At 38.4% G+C, this 23,974-nt stretch overlaps 1 protein-coding gene across 4 annotated transcripts in view; it reads right to left on the bottom strand.

Annotated features, from left to right (window-relative positions):
- Ano3 (anoctamin 3) overlaps positions 1-23,974 on the bottom strand; it is a 364,844-nt gene that overhangs the window by 144,030 nt on the left and 196,840 nt on the right. For 2 of the 4 annotated variants that reach the window (XM_087211519.1, XM_021263939.2), the window contains exon 4: positions 10,187-10,299. In XM_087211519.1, coding sequence (XP_087067645.1) covers positions 10,187-10,299 — 113 coding nt within the window. Of the gene's footprint in view, positions 1-10,186; positions 10,306-23,974 lie in introns of all 4 variants that reach the window. The other 2 variants (XM_087211518.1, XM_004851573.4) reach the window with 1 other exon arrangement.

A 23,974-nucleotide genomic window follows, 5' to 3' on the forward strand; every position in this document is an offset into this window, starting at 1 on the left:
TTTCTGTTCTTCTTATTTTAGCTTTCAAAGGAAATTGCCTTATTTTCTTGCTTATGGGAGAGAGGTACAATAGAAAGCTTTATGGTTTCTGGAAGCACCTGCCTCTGTTAAACTTGACATTGCATTATGTCATTGCAGGCGGATGCAGATGTGATTGTAATCAAGCCTCACAATTAACTGCTACCTAAAATCACATAAACAAAAATGAACACTTTTGTCACACACACCCACCCCCCGCCCCAGAACAGCTCCAAGATGAGCTGTGACAGCATATTCCATTTATTTCTGTCAGTAAATCCTTACAGGCAGCTCATGATCAGGAATGACAAGACCCCAAAACTAATGAGCAACCAGTTAATGGACATGGCCTTGAATTAATCAGCACACTTCTAAACTGATTTTCCAGCAGACCCGAGAAATAGGAAATTTGAGACCTTAACACAACACATGGAAGCAAACTGTAATCCCTGCATTTAAATTGCCTGTGGTATGCAAAGGTTGATGAAATCAATAGGCATTCCACGATTGGAATCTTTATCTGGAATCTGGATCTGCATCTTGTAAGAAATCAACCAACACAACAAATCAATTAATGTCATTTAAAATCTACAATTATCAGCTGGCATGATGGCACACAACAGTAACCTCAGCACTTTGGGTGGCTGAGGCAGGAGAATCACAAGTTTAAGGTCAGCCTAGGCAATTTAGTGACTCAGGGAGACCCTGTCTCAAAATTGAAAAAAAAAAATCAAACAAACAAACAGCCAAAAAATGCCCAGTGCAAAGGCTGGGTTCAATCTCCATCACTACAAACACACAAACACTGCAATGGTCAGAAGTGGTTCCACGAATACAACAGTGCTTTATCTTTTCTTCTGAGTTGAGCACAGCAGGGTTAACTCTTTGAAATATTCTGAGTTTGGTTGAGTCATTTGATGGAGTCAAGAAATCTGTGTGCCAGAGTGAACACAGAAAGAGGAGATAAGGGGCTAAGAGGAAGGACAGGATGAGAGATTTACAATTTATCAGAGTCTAAACAAGGAGCTTCAATTTTAATCATATTTTCTTCTTAAGCATAAAACATCAAGGAATACCTAACATGCATGGGAACGGATATGCACGATCATTTCCGAGTAATGTGGACTCCCTGACTGCTCGATCGATTCATCTCGGGCCACAGAGTTTGGAAACATGGTGGCCTGCGTATAATTCCTGCCTTTCAGTTACCAGCGGAACCACAGCAGGAAGTTACTTAGCTGTCGGAACCTCCACTTCCTCCTCTACGAAATGGGGGTAAAACAGACTACTTATTAGAGTTTTTGTGAGAACACAGAATTCACCAACAAAATCCCTGAAAGGTCCTTGTGATTTAACCCGTTCAGGATTGCTGACCTGGAAACTCTTCTCATGTTCTTGCCGCACTTTTACCTCGAAGAGTTGCAGGGCGGATCTCTGTAATGAGGTAGACTCGACTTCTAATATGCAAAAGGAGTTTCTGACTAGACTTCTTTAGCCACCTTCCTGTCTAAGCCAATAGGGAACTGGTTTCACGTGTGTTTATGACTTATCGAATGCAAGAATCAAATAGAGCACTTCTGTACACTGTTTGACTGATAAGCCCACATATTAATTTACTGGATTTACTTTCACATCCCTTAAATCCCTTTGCAACATTTCTGCAGATGAGTTAATAAGCTCACATTTTCAAGCTAAAGTCCTTGGGGAAGGCTTAGGAGACAAGACTTCCTGAGATGAACTCATGAGCACTCAGGGGAAAACCAATAAATGAGTGATTTGAGAAGCTTCCTTTGAGTCCAATTACCAAGATGTCAATGTCAGGAGAGAGAAAACATTTTCAGCAATTTTTTGTTTGGTTTGGTTTTCTTGTATTAATTATGAAATAAGACTTCCTAAAAAGACATGAGTATTTTTACCCATCTAGTCTTTCAGGAAATTCAAAGAATCTGCCCTCCCAACCAATTTCTCACCTAATTCTACTCTGGCAATTAAAATGTCTCCATGTCTCAATTCCACTGGAGAAGTACTGTACTTTGCTCTACTGCAGCTTTTGTGGAAGTGGAGATGAGTTAGTTTGTTTTATTTTTTTAATTGGCGAGGAAAATTTGCATACTGCAGTAAATGTGTTTGAAATATTTAATCCACTGTTATGTGATCTCAAGGAATAGACACATTTTTCTCGGTGATGACTTTGCTGTGGTTTAGTAATATTAATCTATACAATGCTGTCCATTTTAATTAGATTTTTGTTGATATCAGAGGAAACCGCAAACAGGTCCATCTAGCCTGAGCATGTGAATTAGCCACATAATTATTAAAATGTAGAGCTATCTTCTCCAGGACAGTATTTTAAGGTGTGAGAAAGGCATAAATAACATCTGTGATTGTGTATTTTGTAGCTAACAACTGAATCTGAGGCAGGAAAGTCCAAAGTCTGTCTGGGGTAGAAGGAACATGTTGCTGTACAGTTCCGTATCTATCTCGCCAGAGCATGGAGAAAAATGGATACCTTTTTAAATCTTATTTTCCTCACTGATAAAATGAGAACTTTACTACATGCTGTCGCTGAGTTACTGTAAGGATTAAATGAAGTGATACACATAAAGTGATCAATTTATAAGGCAGAAGAAACTGGAATATTTCTTACAAATGTTACTGGACTAAAGTGCTGAAGTCCTGAAATACTCTTGTCCAGGCAGCATAGCAAAATGGTAAAATTTTTGTAAAGAGAATCATGTTATTTCAAATCCTAGCTCAGGTTAGCTGAGTGAGATTTTATGATATCAATGATTATATGATAATACATACAGCTTAAGTCTAAAACTACATGAAATAAGCTTTATGTCGCTTGGATTTTTACCATCCTATGATAAATACTATAAACATGTCTTATATATAACTCTAAATATTTTTTGAAAAAGAAGTAGATTTTTAATGTAATTGGTATCATAGTGCACATATTTTTATATTTTTATAACTTATATAATTATACATTGTGATCATTTTCTATTATATTTAAATAGTTTGGATATTTAGTTTTTGACATAGTACTGTCTTGTTTGAATGCATTACTATTTTTAATGATAACTTTTACTCTTAAAATGTTGAAGGGCACTCTCCCCATTAAATGTGAGAAGCATCTTTACGCATAACTATTTGGACTAACATCTAATTAAATTTTACGGATAAATTCCTCCTACTGGGTCATAAAGCCAGCTTACATTAAGGCACTACCTAAAGTTCACTTTAAGGTCCCTATAGTCCAATCATTTTGCAGAAATTTTGGCTCAATATGTAAATCCATCAAAAGAATAAAAGTGACAGTTTATAGTTTGTGGTATCAGTACTAGTTTTTATAGTGTTTTACAAATTTTTTTAGTTCACATTTTTTATTACCTTTGTATTTTTATAATTACTAATACTGCTAATAATTTTTCAAGTTAAATTGCCTTTCAAGTTTTGCATAACTTTTGCCCTTATTATTTATGGTATAACTTTTTAGTTATACTAAAAGATGTATACTAGAAGATAGCCATTATATGGCTGGTATACTATTGCAGCTTGTGTACTAGAGTATGTCAGTTCTTAAATTTATCTCTTGCCTCCATAATTTTGACATAGATATGTTTGGTATCTAAATTGTCAAGTCTATCTTTTGTCATTGATTTAGTAAGTCCCTTTATAAAGGCCGCTTCCCTTCTGTCATTAGAAAAAAGTGCTTCTATTTTGTTTTGTTTTCCATATACTCATTCTGAATTTAACTCTTCAATAATTTATTTTCTTAGGTTGTGAGGTAGGCATCTAAAAACACCTTAGTGCCTTCCAAATAATTGATCCCTTGTTGTGCTGACAACACAATAGCTCCTGCGTCAAAAGATCACTATTTCTTCACTGATGCAAAATCCCACCCTTAGCATCATCACCACTGTACCCCGCTAAGCACACACATGGACACTTGGGCTTAAGCAGCCCCCAGGAGAGGTGGAGGAAGCCGAGGACATCTCATAGTAATTCTCCTGGAAGGTCTACACTAGCAATCAGCTAATACAGAACAAGTCTGCGCCCTTTAGAGGTAAGGGATGACAGGAATCCAAAAGGAGAGGCCCCCACGGTTGTAGAGAGGACAGTGTCCTCCCGAGTGTCCAGTGGAGATGTTGAAGAAAACACTGGGCTTCCTTTGGGCTGCTGGAAAGCAGTTTTCTTAATGTGAGGTAGGAGGATACATTTAAAACACCAGCCATAAAGATGAGCAAACCAAGATGACTTTCTTTGTCTCATGTTTAATGTGAAAACTAAGTATTTCACATAGCATTCTTCCACAGTGATATTATTAAATATGGAATGGGTAACTCAGGTGCTGAAGTTAGGGAACGTTTAAATACTTCTAGTAAATGCACATAGACTTTTCCTTCAAGTGCAATCCCTTCTTGTGATCTGAGGGTGCTTTTTCCAGGCCTCCCGTTCACACATGCCCAAGTCCCATCTGTGAAGTGTTACAGTGTTTGCATCTGATCCATGCATACTCTCCCTTACGTTTTAAGTCCCCTCCAGATTACTTACACTACCTAATACAATGTAAATTCTATCTAAATAGATGCTATCTTGCACTATTTAGGAGTTACTAACAAGAAAAGAAAATCTATGCATGTTTGGTAGAAATGGAATTTTCTTAGCTGAAATATTTTTGATCGGTGTGTGGTTGAATTTGTGGCCTTGGAACCGGCAGGCCCTATGCTTCATTTTGTGGATAATCTTGTCAGCTGGTAGAAGGACTCACACAAGGCCAGATGTAAGTATTCCTCCTGTAGTTTTAGCCATCCCTCTCACACAATTTCCAGGAAAATCTAAGGTAGCAAGTTCCGAACCCTGTGCTCCGTATATTACGATTTTCAGGCATGGAGCCACGCAGGAAGATGAAATCATTAGCAGCATCCACGTGACAAGGCACACTGCAGAAGGCTATCGACTCCATCTCCTCCTCACCTCTGCTATCGCAAGACCAGTACGGTATGCCCAGCCCTATAGAACCGTGCTCCCACTACCTGTGCAGTAAAAGGTCAACACCATCTGCCAATGCCACCTGACATAGTCAGCTTGAATGGCTTTGTGATCTAACTTTAATGAACTGCTAAAATATTCATGTCAAGATTTCCCTGGTCCGCCTCTTTCTCGACTGGTTGGATACCCAACATCATTTCAAAGATGCAATTCCTTTCATCCTTTCAAGGACTGTGCTTCACACGCTTATTTCTATCAACCTAGCCCAGCTGTAGGTGTCCTCTGTATGTTGTCTTTATCCCGAGGCCTAAGCTCCTATGTAGAATACGGCTACTTGAAGGAAAATGGAATAATAGTTTTGAGATCTCCTGTTTTCAAAGGGTCCTCACATTGCTCTCTATATTCATGAGACAGAAAAAGGCAATATTTAACCAAACTGTCCTAAAAACAAACCCTCTCTTTTGCTCCAGAAGGCTGCTTCATGTCAGCCTGTGTGTCCCACCTGTGAAGTCACAGGCCTGCTCCTTTTCTGTCTCACAAAACTGCCTCCTGAAATGTCTTGGCCACACAGGTATGGTAGAGCCTTTTCATAAGATGTAAATAAAACAAAAAAAATTTGCTTTTAAAAAATTGTTCTTCACCAATTTTAATGGGTGCTTTTGACTACTGCTAACATAAACATATATTTCAATTAAAGATAATCTTGAAATTTAATCCTCATTTAATGTTTTTACAAAGAAAGTACTTTTGATAATGGAGTTTTAAAAATATGAACAAATTTAGTGAGTTTTAAATAGGCTGATCAAATAATGCAATTAAAGTTATGCTATTAAAATATATGTAGGCTCAGCAGAGTGAAATGAATTAATGTGAATGTTTTGTGGCAAATCTGAGGACATTTTTCAAATTTTCCCACTTGATGTTAAACGCTGCTGTCATCCAACATTCTGCCCTATAATATTTAAGGCTTTCTCTGTTATCTTTTGCTGAGACACAAACCATTCAAAAGCAATTCTTCAGTTCATGAGTCTGAACAGAAGCTAGCCCTGGCTAGGTAGTTCTTCTGCTCCCAGCTGGGATTTCTCATGGATTGAACTCTCCCGGCCTCTGCACCCACATTGCATCATATCGCTGGCTTCCCTGGAGCAACTGTTCTCATCAGGCTGTGGTGCAGGGGTCTCTCTTCCTCCATCCCTAACACATTGAGTGTCCCAAGAGAGAGAGACAGTAGTGCAGGGTTTTCTGAGCACAAAGCTCAGGGCTAGCACAGTGCTATTTCTTTAGCATCCTTCTGATCAAAGAATGGCCCAAGACCAGTTCAATAGACTTTCTTGATGAGAGGAGATGAAAAAATCCCATAAAAAATAGTGGACATAATGAAAAAAGATTTTCTATCTATCAGATTTCTCTGAGATCTTTAAATGTAATTTATAATCTTAAGCTTAAGCCTGGCTGAATGGAGATTTGGTTCTTATTCAGTGCCGTTTCTAATCCCCAGAGTCTCTCTACTTCCTTCATTGATGTACAAGTCTCCATCCTGAATGATATCGCGTATGCAGACTGCAAAAGCAGTCCCACATTTGCTGTCTTTCTCTGTCCTAAAATACCGAACTTTGCACATAGCAGCTTTCTAATCAATCTGCTTAGGTTATTGGTATCACTTTATGATATTAGATGTCAATCAGTATTGCAGATACTCTTTTGATCTCTAAAATAGGAAACTTTCAGTGTAAACAGTATATGCTAGAAATGCATGTTTGGAAGAGGAGTACCCAGAGATATAATTTATTTTTCTCTGGATTAATCTTTACACAAACTACAATCACATGAGAATGTACTTAGCTTAAATCATCATAAATTATGGACACATTATGAAAATAAATATACAGCACCCAACTCAGTATCAGTCAGAAAATGTTCACATGATGGTTGACAAAGCAAAATTTCAAACATACGCAGAGTCCATCCACACAATGCTCAGAAAATTACTCAGGTGCCTTTCTGGGTTTCTTTCTTGGCTTTTACGTTTGACCTCTTCAGCACAGTTTCTTCACATATTTAAAGTAAGAGACCATCTTGGACCATTTGGAATTATTTCCAGTGGTCTCGCTTAAAAGCTGATGGCAAACTTTGTTAGAAAGCTCTGTAGTGGTGATGGTGAACCTTTGAGAGCTTTCAATGATGCAAACAGCCCACTGTGGCACATGTGCCATAGGTTAGCCCCCACTGTTCTGTTAATTTCTATAATGCAATACTTGTCATCACTCAATACCTCGTTTACATTAGGCCCAATTTTCCCCTTTCAGGCCTAGCTTCCTTCATTTTAACTCTGCATAAACTTGCTTTATCATCTCTGAAATGTTCCCTTTACAATTAAGTTTTTGTGAAAAAGTAAAATATCCATTATGTACATGTTCACTTGAAGTATGTGACATTTGTTGTTTGTAAGTCCTGAGTGAAGATTACACATTTCATAAGATCCAATGTAAAATGCACATATTTTAATTACACATATCATTTCATCGCTGGGTATAGCAAGAGAAGAAGGTCACAGTATTGATAGAGGACAAAACATCCAGAGAGTAGTACCAACAATGCAAACACAGGTCATGCTGATATGCCCCAGATGAACGTACTCCCAAAGCACTTTCTAAGCAGATTATTTAGCTCTTCACCTGTGGAGAGGCTTTGCAAAGTGTCCACCTACACAGCTTTCAAATAGTTTTTTTTATTGCAATGGAACATCTTTTCTGAATGGAATTGGTGCTACACTCTCACCTCAAAATGCATAAAAGTGGACCTATTTTGAGATAAGCTGGAAGTTGGATCTCCTGAGTGACTCAGCATATTTTTCTACTGTTTGAGAAGTGTAATAGTCTAAGAGTTGGGAAGCAAGCAGATTCAGTAAGACATCTGGCCATCAAATTGTAGTGATCTATTACCATATTCTCTTGCTTTAATATTAAAATTAAAATATACATGTAGTTTCAACTAATTATTTTTAACTTTGATATTGTAAGATTCAAGTTTTGAGAAAATCATGGTTGGGAAACAGCTATTGTGAGGAGAATTGAAACGGTGGCAACCATTGTTGGCAATGTGGTAAATTCTAAAGAGGAAGATGACACATTTAACTCATTTTCTAATTATTTAAAGCATACTGTTTTTGTCTTCCATTTGTGGGAAACCAGGTGTGGAATGAGGCCTGGGGTGGACTCTCCTTGAGATACGGGGATGAGGACAGTGAGCTGTTTGCCAGCGTGCAGCTGCCAGCCAGTTTCAAGATGAGAACCAACTACCGCTGAGGTCTGGGTGAAAGGAAGTACACTTTCCAGAGCAGTCTACAAATCGTGAGAACCCGATAAACTTTCCCCGAACCCTGGATCACTTGCTTGTTTCTGGTATGTGCAAACCTAATAAAAGTGAGGAACATTGCCAGATCGGGACTCTTGGTCCACTAGAGGCAAAAGTCCCCTGGGCCTCCTCTTCCAAATTATCTTTGTTTTTTTTGTCTTTAGTCCTCACTGGTTCCCAGTCAGGGATGAACTTGTAGGCTTGTTCCTATATAACTGGTGTTACAAACACCTTAATGTACAACGTCTTGATTTCTCTTATAACTCTATCAGTTCACTGATACAACATTTAACAGATTGTAAAGACTACTCAAACATCATTTATGCTGATCAGACACAGGGAAGGAGAAGAAATGGACCTAGGGACACAAACCTGTGATTGGCAAAGATAATCTAAGAGTTACTGGGACAGAATAGTAATCTCTTCAGCAAAAACCAAAACAAATAGGAATGAAGAAATTTTCCATAAACAAGTATCGCCGAATCTATTAAAGTTTGGCCTCCTCCACAATACTGTCATGATATTCAACTCTGTCACTCCTTCTTTGATGGTGATGATTTGATGGTGATTAATAAAAGAACTTACAAGATTAAGCCAAACAAATTCAAACATCACATAGAAAATTATATTCAAGGATGTGGTTATTAGCAGTGTATGGAGTGACCACTGACATAGTCATCTCGTGGGCCAAGTATCCAAATTTCTCTTTTACAAAAGCATCCTCACTTCAGTCAAAAAGGTGGGGGAAATGTAAGTTTGGCCTGAGAAAGGATCCTGGATACTGGAAAGTATCCAGAGAGGAATGTGAATCGGTTAAAACATAAGCAAAGGTAGCCGCAGAAATTTGGCATCGGATGTTGGAGGCTTTGGAGAATCCACAAAAACATTCTACTTGAGAGTGAAATTGTTGGAGTAAGGGGCTTTGAAAGCCATGCTCTAGTGCAGATTTTCATTTGTTGCTGAGCTCTCGTTTCAATGCGGTGCTCCCCACCTTCATATTGTCAAAGAAACCTGTGGTACAGCAGTCAGCTGCTGACTGGACAGGCACATCAACACAGTTATCTCATTTTGTTTTCAAAGAACTTTGTCCAGCAAAGAACAGGATTCATAGTTTCCAGATGGGCAAAACAAGGCTTGGTGAATATAATCAATCTGATCCAGGTACTACAATTAGTCAACTGCAGAACTGGAATTCAGATATTCGACCAGTTGATACTAAAATCTACACTCACATTAAACGTTACTGACTTCCTAAAGCATGAAAAATGAAGGGGGGATCCTCTAACGAGAAAATTACCGCATAATTTTACATTTAAGATCAAATGTTTTAAAAATTCTATTTTACAGGTACAGCCTTGCAATCTCACAGAAGGAGAAAGTTCTGCTATTCTATGGCAAAATAGGGTAACTATAGCTAGCAAAGTAAGCAACATATACTTCAAAATAAATATGAGAGGTTTATAAGTGTCCTTATCACACAGAAATGATACATGCTCACGGTGATGGATGTGCTCGTTACTTTTGGTCATTATAACACATACATGTATTGAAACATCACATTATGCCCAATTAACATTTACAAATATTATGTAGCAATAAAAATTTAAAAATAAAATAAAAGAGAAAAACTTTAAATCTGCTAAAAAGAAAAATAATTTGGTAATAAAAATGAATATGATATCTATAAATAACTTTTCAGGTTTGGGCCCTGTCTTTTCTATATTTTCCAGCATGAAACCAACCATGTAAATGAATATTTAGAAGTTTCAAAAGTTATGGTCTAGAAGTGATTTATTGATAGTTTAATTTACATTACCTTAGACAATTTTGTCTTGGATTCAGGTTTATCTTTGATAACAAAGTCATCAATGAGACAAGATCGGTCATAATTAGCATGTTGTGATTCATCCATATAATCCTTATCTTTTCCTAGGGGTGGAAAAGAGAAAAAATAGTTACTTTCACCTGCATTTTTCTTCTTTCTCTTCCACTGAATGCACAGATCTCTCATTTGCATGTTCTCTCTAGGTTTACCTAAGTATAGTTTCCCCGGATGCATCCAGTGATAAGTCACCCCCCAAAAAATCCCATGAAAGCTTTGTCTCTTACTGCATTGATGCTGACCCTGATTTCCTGAGCATTACTGACTCTGTGCTATTTCATGTGATTATGCTTTCTGAAAACAAAATTAAAACCATGCAAACTGAATTGGACATATCTATTAAAGACAGAGATATTTATAAGAATTGAAGAGATTCTTAAGTATTAATAGCTACACTAGGGCCAGGGATTTAGCTCAGTGGTTCTGCCACCTGCCTTGGAAGCACAAGGTCCTGAGTTTGATCCCTGGTACCAAAAAAAAAAAAAGAAAGAAAGAATAGCTATACTAATTTTTAGATTTTTTTTCTTTAAAGTTGAGAAGCTTTAACAGTGTCAATTTGGCTAAAGGGTATAAGAAATCCAGAAGAAAAGAAACATAGAAAACATGCTAAAGATATGAAAAGATATAACGAAATATCTAAAATATCTCTATATATCTAAAGATACATAAAGAGATAAAAATTAGGAGATTAAAATTGCAACTGCCACAAAAGGGGAGAAAATATTGAAAAATGAGAGCTACCATTAGAAAATATACAAAATACTATAATAACAATTGAATATAAAGATGCCTATAAATAACCAATAATCTATAATCAGTGTGAGGGAGTATCAAATGGGAAATCTCTGTGGTGACTCTAGTTGGCCAGAGCTGTTAATGCACTTCACAAAATTCATGTTCCACATGACACAGCATCTCCTCAAATTCAGAGATGGACAGATTCAGCCTCTTCGAAGAAATCAAAATGTCTCGAGAGCTATGTCACTGAATATGTTTAAATCTGTCGAATATGAATCTTGATGTGGATGACTCTCTGTAGTGTTTTCAGGAATTCAATCAATTGAGTTATCCTGAGGAAGAAAGACAACTTTGTTTCTAATAAATATGCCTTAATAATGGTTAGAGTCTACTATAGCATGATATATTATGTCAGAGCAGCTAAGAGTATCACATTAGTAGTGGTAAAACCAGCTATGTTCTAAGTATTTTGTGGTTGTATCTAGACTATTAATATGTAACACTGATTGTAAATTAGCATTTTCTGAGTTCATTCCATGATCCAGAAACATTGCATGTATTGTTTCCTGTCCTACTGATAACAGCTCTATGCAGAGTATATGATTTTAGATATATTTAATAATAAGTAAACTAGATCACAGGACATTAAGTGACATCAAAGTTAATAAGCTAGTAAGAGGTATAGCTAGAACTGTAGCACATCTGCCACCAAGCTGATGTTCGTGAATATAATATAATGTTTCCCTAGTTTAGGTAAATGATATTTAATTCATTCAACAGTTGTTCATTAGACACCTATGATATACAAGACACTCATAAGTGTCAAGGATAGAGTAAGAAACACAACCATCCTTCACTGAACATTCAAGTAACAGGAGGACAGTGATTCTTTAAAAACTGAAGCATAAAGAATGTGTTAGGTTCAATGCATCAGAGGAAAATACAGCAGCGAGGAAGAACGCGGGTGTTAAAAGCCATAGGGAGCCATCCTCATGCAGAGAACAACAGCGACTGAGCAAATCTCTGGACAAGTCAGGCAGGGAGTCACACAGGTGGACTGGGAGAGGGATGGTCAACAGAGAAAATACAACTGCAAAAGCTGGACCTGCCTCATGCTACCATGTAAGCAAGAACTACACTGCGATTTCAGAGTTGATTTATTGACATTACCAGGACTGCACTGTCCTCAAGTTGCCAGTTTGTAAGGCATGGGGTGCTGGGGGCTTAGTGTTTCTATTTTATTACACTTCCCTTCACCTCTTTCTGCTTGGTCCCCATCCTTTCCTGTCTCTTGATCTTAGACCTCAAGCAAGAAACCCTGTGTGGTTCCACAGCAAGAGGTCGCTGGTGTTGGCTACTGTAGGCTGTGTCTGGGTTGACAGTCAGGAAGTGTCGCTCCCACCCTTTGTCCACTGCGTCCTAGCCAGACAGTCCTTTCCTTCCTTCCTCCATGAGATTTTAAAAGCAGGCCTCAAGGGGTTATCAACACTCTAAAAATTAGCTAAGTACTAATTTAATCCTTATTAAAAATAACAATTTATATTAATGGATCCCTTCTATTTTCCACAGACTACAAGAAATCAAACTCACAATTTTTCTCCCCATTTAAACTTTCTATTCCTCTCCTAGTCTACTTTTCCAGGCAGATTCTTCGTTGTTTAATTTGATTTGAGTTTTGATTTTTCTTTTCTTTCCCCCTTAATTCCCATAAATATTCTTGCACAGAAATACCCTCCTGCCATCGTCACCCTGGAGAGCGGGTACTCCTTTGGAAGACTGGTCAAGCACCAGAAACTAGGGAGGATTTCCTCAAGTGTGTCCTGCCCCCATCCCTGCCCCAGCTCTATGATAGAGCATTATTTTCTTTTTCCAATTCTATCATATTATGTTCTTTTTGTTTTCCTCTTTTTTTCTTTTCTTCCTTTTTATTCAATTTTTTCTCTTTTAATTTGTTTGAAATTATAGAAAATTAGTGTAGCATCTGGCATCTTTTTACTACATTTACTTTTTGTAAAATGTGTTTGTTTTATATATTCAGGAGTCGAACTCAAGGGCTTGATCATGCTAGACAAGCACCGTACCACTGAGCTACATCACCAGCTCCTCTTATTCTATTTTTGAAATGGTCTCCTCAAGTTATCCAGGGATGACTACAACTTGTGTCCCTTCTGCCTCAGCCTTCTGAGTAGCAGGGGTTACAGGGACACATTACTGTGCTTAGCTTCTCTTGTATTTAAATTGAATACAACATCCAGCACCACTTGGTCTTTAGAATATGCATTCTCACAAGAAAGGAAGGGAAGAAAATAGAAAGAGAAAGACAAAAAAAAAAAAGAAAGAAAGAAAGAAAAAGAGAAAGAAAGGAAAAAGAAATAGCAATCTCATTCTTAGTGATAGGATTTGAAATTTCCTAGCAGTCTAGAGTAATGTGGTGCTCAGCAGTGGTGCTTATTGTGGGGCAGCTGGGAGGTGGGGTGCTGCCCGGTGAGTACTAAGTTACAGCTAGGAGCAAGGAACTCCGGGTATAGTTGCATGGTAAGGTGACTATAGGTGAAAGCAAAGCTATGAGATAGGATTCTTGCAGGAGACTGCAATATTGATCATGCCCAGAGTAGGCTGTGAGCAGTGCAGGCTGTGAAGGGCTAACCCCACAGTTGGCTTGTTTATAGAAATTAGTCCAGCCGAAGTCTATATGCTGCAATCAGAGTAACCCACACCCAAATTCCATTCCCCCAGCTACAACCTTCTAACTAGAAGGATAATATTCTAATTATAACTGTGTCTATTCTGTTCCTAATTCCAGAATGCTTTATCTTTTTCCTTTATGAGCCTTGCTTGCATTAATTTCCATAGAAACTGCATGACTGCACATCCTTGCACATAGTGCTACCCTTGCATGTAGCTCACCTTTACCCCAATTGGTTACCAATAACAATCACTGGCTTGGATACCAGGGCCTTTGTCAGTTGCACTGGCATTGGTCTTCCTGGTGTCCTGCTTTCTGTCTCTCTTAGTGCTGTCTTTTAGGTTTTTTTCCCAGGCCTGAACCACACACTGTAGGAGACTGAGCCTACTGCAGAGGTTTCTGGTAGTGTTTCAGGGGGTCCCCAGTAGTTCTGAACATTTTCAGTATAAATAAATGGTAAGTGTTGAGATAGATCATGTTTAGCCTGATTTGAACATTACACAATACATACAGTGTAGGTAACAAAGCATTACATGGTACTCCATGAATTATACAATTGTTATGATTTTATGTATCAGTTAAATAAATTTTAAACATTTCGAAAAAATAAATAAAGTAAAAATTTCTCTTGTTAGGAATGTAGTTATGCTTTCTTTTCTTATTGTCATCTGTCTTGAAATTATATGAAAGGATAAATATTTATCTAATCACTGTTTTTTTGTATCTGCAATATTGCAAACTCCTGACATTGTAACAATAGTGGCACTGCTGTCTTTTATAATGCTCATAAAAACATCTGCTCAGCTTAGAAACTGGAAGTCACTGCTCTTAGTGGTTTAGTGAATGCTTTTCATGAATATAATGAGGGATTAAGGTAGTTTGTGTTTTTGTGTTTTGCAAAACACTTGCTTTTCTCTTGCAATGCTGAGTAGTCCTTATGACCATGTGTGTTTCTCTGCGGATGGCTAATAATTATTTCATGGTTAATGCATTAGTGCCCTTTATTCATTGGATAAATGCCATGAGCTCTGCAGCAGACTGAGACTATTCTAGCTGGGATACAATAGAAGACATAAGGGACAAGAATCTCTACCCTCTTGAACTTGACAGTTATGAAGTTAGAGAAACAATGAATTTACCCCTTCTATGTATTTATCAGCAGGGTGATGTGATCAATAGAGAAAGGGAAAGCATTTGCTCTTTTTCACAAGGTGGTTAAGGAAGGGCTCCTGAGTTAACACTGGAACAAAGATGCCCAGGAGGTCAGGGAACCCCTGTGGCAGGTGGCTGGAGCGGGGTGCGAGGGAGGAGCAATGTGACTTCATCCTGGAGTGGGAACGGAGGGAGTGGGCAGGGGTGATCCATAGGGCTCATAACCTACAAAAACCCGCAGCCTTCATTCCTAGTTAAGCAGAGAGAACAGATGAACAGGAGCAGAGTGGCATCCTCTCTCTTAGATTGGAACAAAATCAGACTGCCTGATGAGAGTGTAGGCCAAAGGGGCTAAGCACCGAGGAAAGAAGAGTTAGGAGCTCTTGGAAAAACTGGGGAGACAGGATGTGGTTCTAATTGGGATGGTAGAGATTACAAAATGGTGAGACTGAGGATGTATTTTTAAAGACAAATAACAGACTTCAATTGCATATAGCATAGGAAAAGGGAAAGTCAACGATAACGTCAACATCTGTGGTCTGAACAATAGACGAAGCGCCATTTTTCATGTATGTTTTATGAATTTAGTACTAGGCCCCTTTTCACTGTGAGGACATGAAAGCATTTCCTCAAGAGCTCACATCTTGTGTGTGGCAGAATGAGAACCCATCTGATTAGACTCTAACCCTTCTATTCCTAATTACTGTGTATTAGTGCTTCTTCCTAGAAATTAGATTGCTGAGCAGCAATTTGGTGAGAGGATGATTTTTGGAAACTTTGAAGTAACAGAATATTCACTAAGGCCAGAAAAACTAACTGAGCACCACACAAATTTTAATGTATTCATTGAATAAAAAGGGTAAAAATTCTAGACTATGAAGATAGATAGCTATGATCTCAATTTGTACAATGATGGAAGTTAATATCCCAAAGATAAATATTATAATCAGAGATGTGATAAAAAGTAAAATGAATTTAGTAAAAACGATTAGTTTTATATTAATAAGCTCTGTGACCAAGAATTCAAAACAGAAATTGTCCCATTTTATAGTATGTGAATTTTGTTGCTTTTTTTTTTTTTTTCGTACCAGGGATCGAACTCAGGACCTTGTGCTTGTGAGGCAGGCAGTGGCACCACTGAGCTAAATCCCCAGCCCTCTTTGCATTTTTGATAAATAAAAATACTAAGAGCAAGATTCTAAAACAATTAATATTCCTGTACTGGTATAAATTTTAGTACAATTTTGGAACAAAATTTATTATAGGTTTCAAGAACACAACTAAAGATAGTCCTGAAATCGTAATTCAAAAACAGAAGATCTGTACTCACACAAATGCTCCTCTGAGACTATGGATCACAAAGCACAGAACCGTTTACCAGATTAATAAACAGCAATTCCATTTTTCTGGCCAGACAGGCCACATCTGAGGAGCAATTGTGACTTCCTGTTTCTCACATTCCCTCCACCTGAGCCTTAAGTAAATGCAGTTAGCGGAAAGCGTCATTTTCTACTTTGCTTGACACTTTTGCACATGTCACTATCTAGTGTATGGTCTGGTTTTACTACTTTATCTTTACTATTTTAGTTTTACTAATTTATTATTTGTTTCCCTCACTAAGGCAGCTGTGATGGAGGATGTTTCCCTCCCTTTTGTTGTTGTCTTTTGTTCACTGCTTCACCACGAAACTCAGAGAGGGATCTGAAAAATAGTTGCCACTGGATCAAAGTTTGCTGGATGACTAAGTGGATTTAAATTTCAGCAACTCCTGCGGGACCTGTAATGGAGTTATATCCAGGAGTTGACCTTAAGCGACATCTGATCATTGTTCTTTAAGTGCCACCTCCGGAGGAGCAGAAGTTTATCAGGATCTCCTAATTGTTCTTCTTGTTCCCATCTTTTATCTCTCCTGTGGCTAGCACAGTGCTTCGTGAGCACTAAGTTAAATCATGGGACCTTGCTGTGCTGCCATCCCTGAGTTCTGTGCTCCAGTGAAGACACAGTCCATGGGATGGCCATGGGTAGGTGTCACCTGGCTTCCTGTCAGCAGTCCACACCCATGCACTTCCGGTAGCTCTGTGAAGCCACCAGCCCAGCCCCACTGAACTCCTCAGTGTTCAGGGCACTCCCAGCACAGGACTTCCAACTTTGGCTCCTCTCTCTGCCAAGAATGCTTAATCCCCGTAGCAGGCACCATTCTGCTCATTTGTCACCTTGCGGAGCATCTCTCCTTGACGGGGGTCTCTAGAATGGCATCTCTCACAGTCCTCTGTCTTCTCACAAGGCTTTATTAGGGTTCATTACTTCAACAGCACCTGACATCATATGACAACATCATGCAGATACAAGGTATATGCTATATGCATGAATATATCAGCATTTGATGTTAAATTATAGCATAATTATATAATATGTACTTTATGAATGCACACATATACACATAGATATGTGTACACACATATACAAGGAGGATCAAATGATAAGGTTAGTGTTTAAATTTTAAAAATAACTGTGTTCAATGCCAGGAAGAGCAGTTAAAATATTTTGAAGAGGATTAATGGCAAAGTGTTTAACTGCAGTTATTTTTAAAATTTAAACATTCATGGGGCTGGGTATTTAGCTCACTGGTTCTGGCATCTGCCTCCTAAGCACAAGGTCCTGAGTTTGATCCTTGGTACCAAAAAATAATAATAATAATAAAATTTAAACATTCATTATATTTTTGGATTACCTTGCCTTGATTAAATGTTTATAGCAATTTCTGTCAAATGAAAACATCAGTCATTCAGATTATTCCTCAGATCTGACACTGAGACTTCTGGCTCTTCTCCAAAGTCAAAATAACCATTTTGAATCTATTCAGGACATGGAAGGAACATTGCAGCTGAAGATACTCAGGAAAAATGACTTTCAGTGCTGCTTCAGAAAGTGGCCAGAATGATGGGATAAGTGTGTTTGAAGTGTGTGGGGGGGTGTTTTGAGAGAGATTAATGTCAATATGTGTTTTACTGCAATAATATTTTAAAGTTTAAAGGCTCATCATATTTGCTGATTAGCCTCATCTATGAACACATATGTATAGATATATGTATAGATATATACATGTATATCGTTTTGTATACATATACCTGTGTTTGTAAGTGTAGGTGAGACACACTGATGGCTATATCTGTTTCTTCCTATTCTAACACTGCTAGTGCAAAGACTGTTTATTGCTTCCGTCCATGATTCAGTTCACTGGTTAGTGCACTGCTGATTTTCATTAAGTGTTGAAGAAATTGATGACTGGATGGCCTCTTATACATGGCCATACTCTACAGGAACAACATACAGAAAAGTCCTATGTGTTAAGCAAATAAGATGTTTTATGCTATTTTCATACATTTTATTTTAAATATATTTTCCCTTCTGAATGTTACTTTGTAAAACCAGGTAAATTCAAAGAACAGAAAACTAAAGTAAGAAAAACATGAGGTGTTTTACTTCCTTAGGCTGTGAAGCAGTAGTTCTTTGCTGCCCTGGACATTTTTCTACTACTCTTGGAAGAAGGTTGTTTGTTTCATAAATGTCAGAGTTTTAAAAACTTTTTGGAGCTGACATTTGGGTCAGTTACATCCGAGAGCAACAGTGGGAAAAGCCATTTTGTATTTTGACTGATGAAGGGAAACATTATTCCATCAGTGGCAGTGGTGGTGGGCTGGGAGTGAAGGGTCTGCAATACAAAGGAACCTGCCAAGGTGTTTCCTTCTTACCATAGTCATGGATCCTGACTTGCACGAAACCTATGCCATGTGTTGATAAAGCATCTTTCACATAGGCCTAAAGCATAAATTCAATTTCAAATAAAATGAATTGTTTAAGCAATAACACTAATACCAATGCCAAGCATATATCAAATTTCCCTCTTTTTAAGATAATTTCCCCCTCATTTTAGCATTCTGAAATCAGGATGAAATAAATGGCCCATGTATCTAACAAGTAGTCTCAACCTTTGTTTACCTAACAGCTGTTACTAATTTGATGATGCTTCTCACAAGTGATAGTTATCTTCAAATCTAGGAAGCTGAAATACTAAGAAAAATAGACTTTCAAGAAGACCCAAAAGCAGAGAAGCTTCCTGGAACAGGTGACAACAGCATGATTTTGATGATAACAAAGAGAATCCTCCCTGACCTCTACTTACGAAATAACAGGGAAATACAGAGCATGACAAATGGGGTTCTTAGGGTTGAGAAATAATTTCATATACTGAAGCAAGGAGGCTGACGTAGAAAGGGAACCAATGTTGCTTTCAGCAGACCCAGACTAAAGTGCTATTTATTTGGATGGCAGAGGGTCAGCTATCGGTTTGTAATCTGAAGATCTGAGATAAGAAAATCTTCTCAGAGACCAGTTCCAAGTAGTAACTAGAATAATCTGTGCCAATTTACTTGAACACTTAAGGTACTAAATATGTACACAATCATTTCCTTTTTTTCAATTCACTATTCTAGCATATTGAAATCTACCGAAAGTAATTTGGGGCTAAAAAATATTGTAATATTCCATTTTTAAGCCTAAGTATATAGGAAACAATGGAATTACTATGAATATGAAAGTGGAAAATATAAAAACCTAACATGCAAATGCATTTTCAAGTCATCATTAGTATGATTTATGATGAAGATTATGCTGACTAAAAAGAGAAGGCATTGTCTTAAATTTTCTTTGCAAGTCTGCATCAATTCAAACCGCAGAGTCTGACCAATACAGCGGGTTATTATGTACCATCACAACTTATACGTTAAAACCAGCTCTGGGAGTTTAATTTTTTGTCTTTTTACCAAAAAAATTAGCTTACTGGTACAGTGTGTAGTGCATAATGTTTACAGTCCTTGTGTGCAGTTGGTCCATGTACATAACACATCTTCATTCCTTTTCTTCTCCCCCTTTCCTCCCTCCCTCCCCTTCCAGCTATCCCTTGATTCCCTTCCTTTATTTTTTGTACATGTTTTCAGTACATAATGTTTATGTTCCTTGTGTGGAGTTGCTACAAGTACGTAACAATATTCAGTTATTCCAGCTCCATCGGCCTTCATTAGTTCTTCCTTCTTATAAGGTGCCATGTTACCTTGCTACATTGTATCATAACTGCAGGAGCATCTGCAAATGGACACAGTTCCTCTTAGAGAATTTTACATATGTGCCTAGATTATTAATCTGCCTTTCTTTAGTTGGAACTGCACAACCTTTCATACATTACTAATAATAGTTTGTTACAGAATTACCAGGATAGTTGAGGGTATGGATTAAAGAAATGAAAATAGCTTAAGGTTATTTTCATATTTTATAATTTATGTTATCTGCCACATATATAAATTCAGTCTCATAAAATACATAATTGAATTCTTTTTAATCTTTACAGTATAGGAAGGAATCACATAATAATATTGATGTCTCCATTTCACAAATACGAATACTGAAGCAGAGAGGATAGGTTCCTAGGTAGTAAAAGAAACAGCATTTGAAACTGGACCTTCTGATTGCTGAAAAGTCTGTGGCTTTTAACGTTATTATCCTATAAATCCATTCTGGGTCAATATATGACTTATTCAGTGGATACATTGTGGTAATGAGGACCCAGACATTGATTCCTGGTGGTTCCTGTATTGCCTACTTCTCCTGAACCCTGTCTTTGTTATAAAACAGTGAAAGCACTGTTGGAATTGTACCCAGGAACCCCAACAGCTAGGCAAATCCTGCAGATAAGCCGCAAAGTTTGTGTCAGTATCCCAGGTTAACTCCATCCACCACTAGTCCAACCGTGCATCTACCATCCACTCATCCACCATCCATCCAGCCACCATTCATCCATCCACCATCCATCCATCCATTCACCATCCATTCATCCACCATCCACTCATCCACCATCCATCCATCCACCATTCATTCATCCACCATCCATCCACCACCATTCGTCCATCCACCCATACATCCATCCTTCTTTCAAATCATCATTTATCCATCTATCACTAAGAAGATAGCATATACTATACATCATAAACAAGACAGATTTAAATAACAACTACCATCAACTAGTGATCTGAGTCTGAATAGAATTCTACCAAATTGCTGTCCATAATACTAGAAAGAAAGCTATGTCTACATCACTAAGCATCAGAGAGGACTGTGTGAAAAACAAGGTTAGACAAACAATTCTATTAGTTCAGAAGGGTGATGACATATTTTCACTTTGAAGTGCTCTGCATAACGGCCTGTCAACACATCTTAAATGAACGAGAGGATCATAGCCAGTGGAAAAATTTGAGGATCATAGCCAGTGAAAAAAGTAGCAAGACACTGATTTCTAACAAGAGAGAAATCTCAGTGATGAAGGACATACAGAGAGCAAAGCAGTGGATGGACTGTACAGCAGCCTCCCCAAAGTGAGATGTGTGTGTCCCTAGCTTCTAGCATGTACCCATTTGTTGGTCCTGTCTCTAATCCTAAACATATTCGTTAAGCCCCTACTGCATGCCAGGTACTGTTATTGGTTCCGGGGCCACAGGTGTCAATAAGATTGATGACGTCTCTTTTCTCTGGAAATACAGAGGCAGAGAATCAAAATAAACCACATAATTTTAAATACTAATGAGTACAGTAAAAAAGAAAAACTATATATCAGAGGACATAAAGTGAAGATGGTTGTATCTGGTTTATTTTAGTGTTGAGTGCAGGGATAAATTTAGGCTCATTATGCCCAAGAGGTTTTGGTGGGCTGCAGGGATGTGAAGAAAAGGGAGCATCAGGAAATCGGCCAGATGCTGCAGGGCCTGCGGAGGCCACGGGGAGTCTGTACTTTAATCTAATGGGAAACCCTGGAGAGGATGGAGCAGAGAAACGATGAGGTTGAATTTAACCCTTGTTAAAGCTTCCTGTAGCTGCTGCGTGGAACACAGACTATGAAGAAGTAGCTGGGGAAGGAGAACAGTTAAGCTACTGCATCACCAGGAGAAACTGGCAGAGCTGAGGATGTGGAGAGCCCTGGTTGGGTTCCGAATGCACTTTGAACAATGAGCCAAGAGCACTTATTCGATGTGTTCAATAAGTAGCTGAAAAGATTCAGTGACCAGAGGTTGTCAGGACTGGGAAATATTATGCTCTTTCAATCTAGTAGGGAGTTCTTTCTCATATCACCTCAGTATGAAATGCTGATGGAAAAAATAATGGAAATCAGAGGAGATTATCTAATGGTACAAAATGAAAGCAAAACCACCAGGTACTCATTCGACCCTGACAGTGTAAAGAAACAGGAACCATGTACATTACAGCCAGCTAAAATATCACGCTGATAGAAAGCAAACAAACACCTTAATATTCTACTTCCTGCAAGAGTGAGTCACTTAGCAAAGTGCTGATTTCACAATAAGATGAGATAAATGTACAGTTTGGTTGCTGTGTCTCAAATTATCCGAGTCTTGATGAGACTGTAGATTTAATTTCTAAGTGATGCAATTTTAGCATAATACGATCAAGGATATAGTCAGGGCTGGTAATATGGATTTCTATGTTCTTTTCATTTTATAACATACTGAGAAGAGAAACAGTGAGGACAACGATAATGAGATTTCCAGAAATAATAAGTAAGGTTATTGTTGCACAAGGGTTTTTAAATGACAGTCACATTGCCTTACTTTCTTGTCACTGAGACACAATGCCTGACACCCACAAGTCAAAGGTGGAGAGGTTTATTTGGCTCGGAGTTTGTAGAAGTTTCAGTCCATCGTCAGCTGGCTCCAAGGCAGGGCAGCCTGGCTAGGGGCACGGTGGAAGAGAAAGAGTTCATGGCATAGAGCTAGGAAGCAGAGAAGGATAAAGGAAAAGGAGGGCGAGAGGCCCTTCCAGGCCACTCCCCAGTGACCACTTCCTCCTACCAGGCTCCACCTCCCAACATCACATTAGTTTAAACGCCTCTGTGGACTCACCCACTGCTGAGAACCACAGCCCCAGGACCCCACCACCTCTAAAAGCCCCGCCTACTAGTTAAGAGGCTTTCGTGGGGCAGCTAAGCTGTAACACACCTGGACTGGCACTTTGGAGAATGACTTCATGGGACTCTCTGTGCATGTGTGTGTGTGTGTGTGTGTGTGTGTGTATGCACACACATATGTATCTAGTGCAGAGGTTGGAGGATGAAATAACACTCTACCTTTGTAACCTGCTCTGTGAAAGTAGAACTAAAAGCTATGAAATGTCAACCCAAAAGAAAAAAGAAAAAAATAAAGAAAAAAATAAATGAAACCAGAACTAAAAAAACGAAACCTCTCAATCCGATCAGCTTCTTTAGCCAGTCATTTCACCAAGCAACTTTTCCCCATCTCTTGGTCCAAGCCTGATGCTTAGCAACGTCTTACAGCACTAAAGGAATGTGGGTGTCAGGAACCACTTTCCACTCAGAGGTCTCAGTGCACATCATGGTGACGAAGACAGGAAGCCAGGGACTGCGACTTCAGGGCTGGAATCCGTGTTCCACATTGGCCAGCTATGTACGACTTGGAAGTTAGTTTACCTCTGCAGGAATCAGCTTCCCTCATCTGTAAAGAGCCTGGTGATAGAACCTCCCCTAAAGGAGTGGTATGAGGATTCCGTTAGATAGAGCCCAGTAAAGTACAATGAGAAAGAGTTCAGTAAAGTACTGGACCCAGCAGAATCTGGTGTGAAATACAAGCTGAATGAGTAAATAATAAAACAATGAAGGAATATTTGTTGAATCTCTGTGGTGCAGTTGGCGTGGTGATGAAGTTATGCTTTTTCCTTTAATTCAGAAATCCTGAAAAGCATGTATTGTTGGTTCTAATTTAAAAATGAGATTGCTGCAGCTCAGAGAGGTTAAGTAACATGGCACAGTCACACAGCTGGTTCTAGATGCAAGAATGCTGATTGGACCACTGTGCTGGCTGGGACAACAGCATTTCATCCATGACATATGCACATTCTGTTGGGCAGCCTTAGTGAAACTTCTGCTTTGAATCAATAGAATAGGCCTTGCTCTCATTTTGAACGATGCAATCTATCAATCCTCAACGCAATATCTACTTCATGCAGTTAGCGTTGCCATAGTAGTAATATTCTCATGGGGCAGCTCAAAGTAGCTCACAGTAAAAATG

The sequence above is a fragment of the Heterocephalus glaber genome, unplaced genomic scaffold, assembly GCF_053883595.1.
Source record: "Heterocephalus glaber isolate CG9 unplaced genomic scaffold, H.glaber_assembly_v1.0 deba00001428, whole genome shotgun sequence".
Classification (NCBI taxonomy): domain Eukaryota; kingdom Metazoa; phylum Chordata; class Mammalia; order Rodentia; family Bathyergidae; genus Heterocephalus; species Heterocephalus glaber.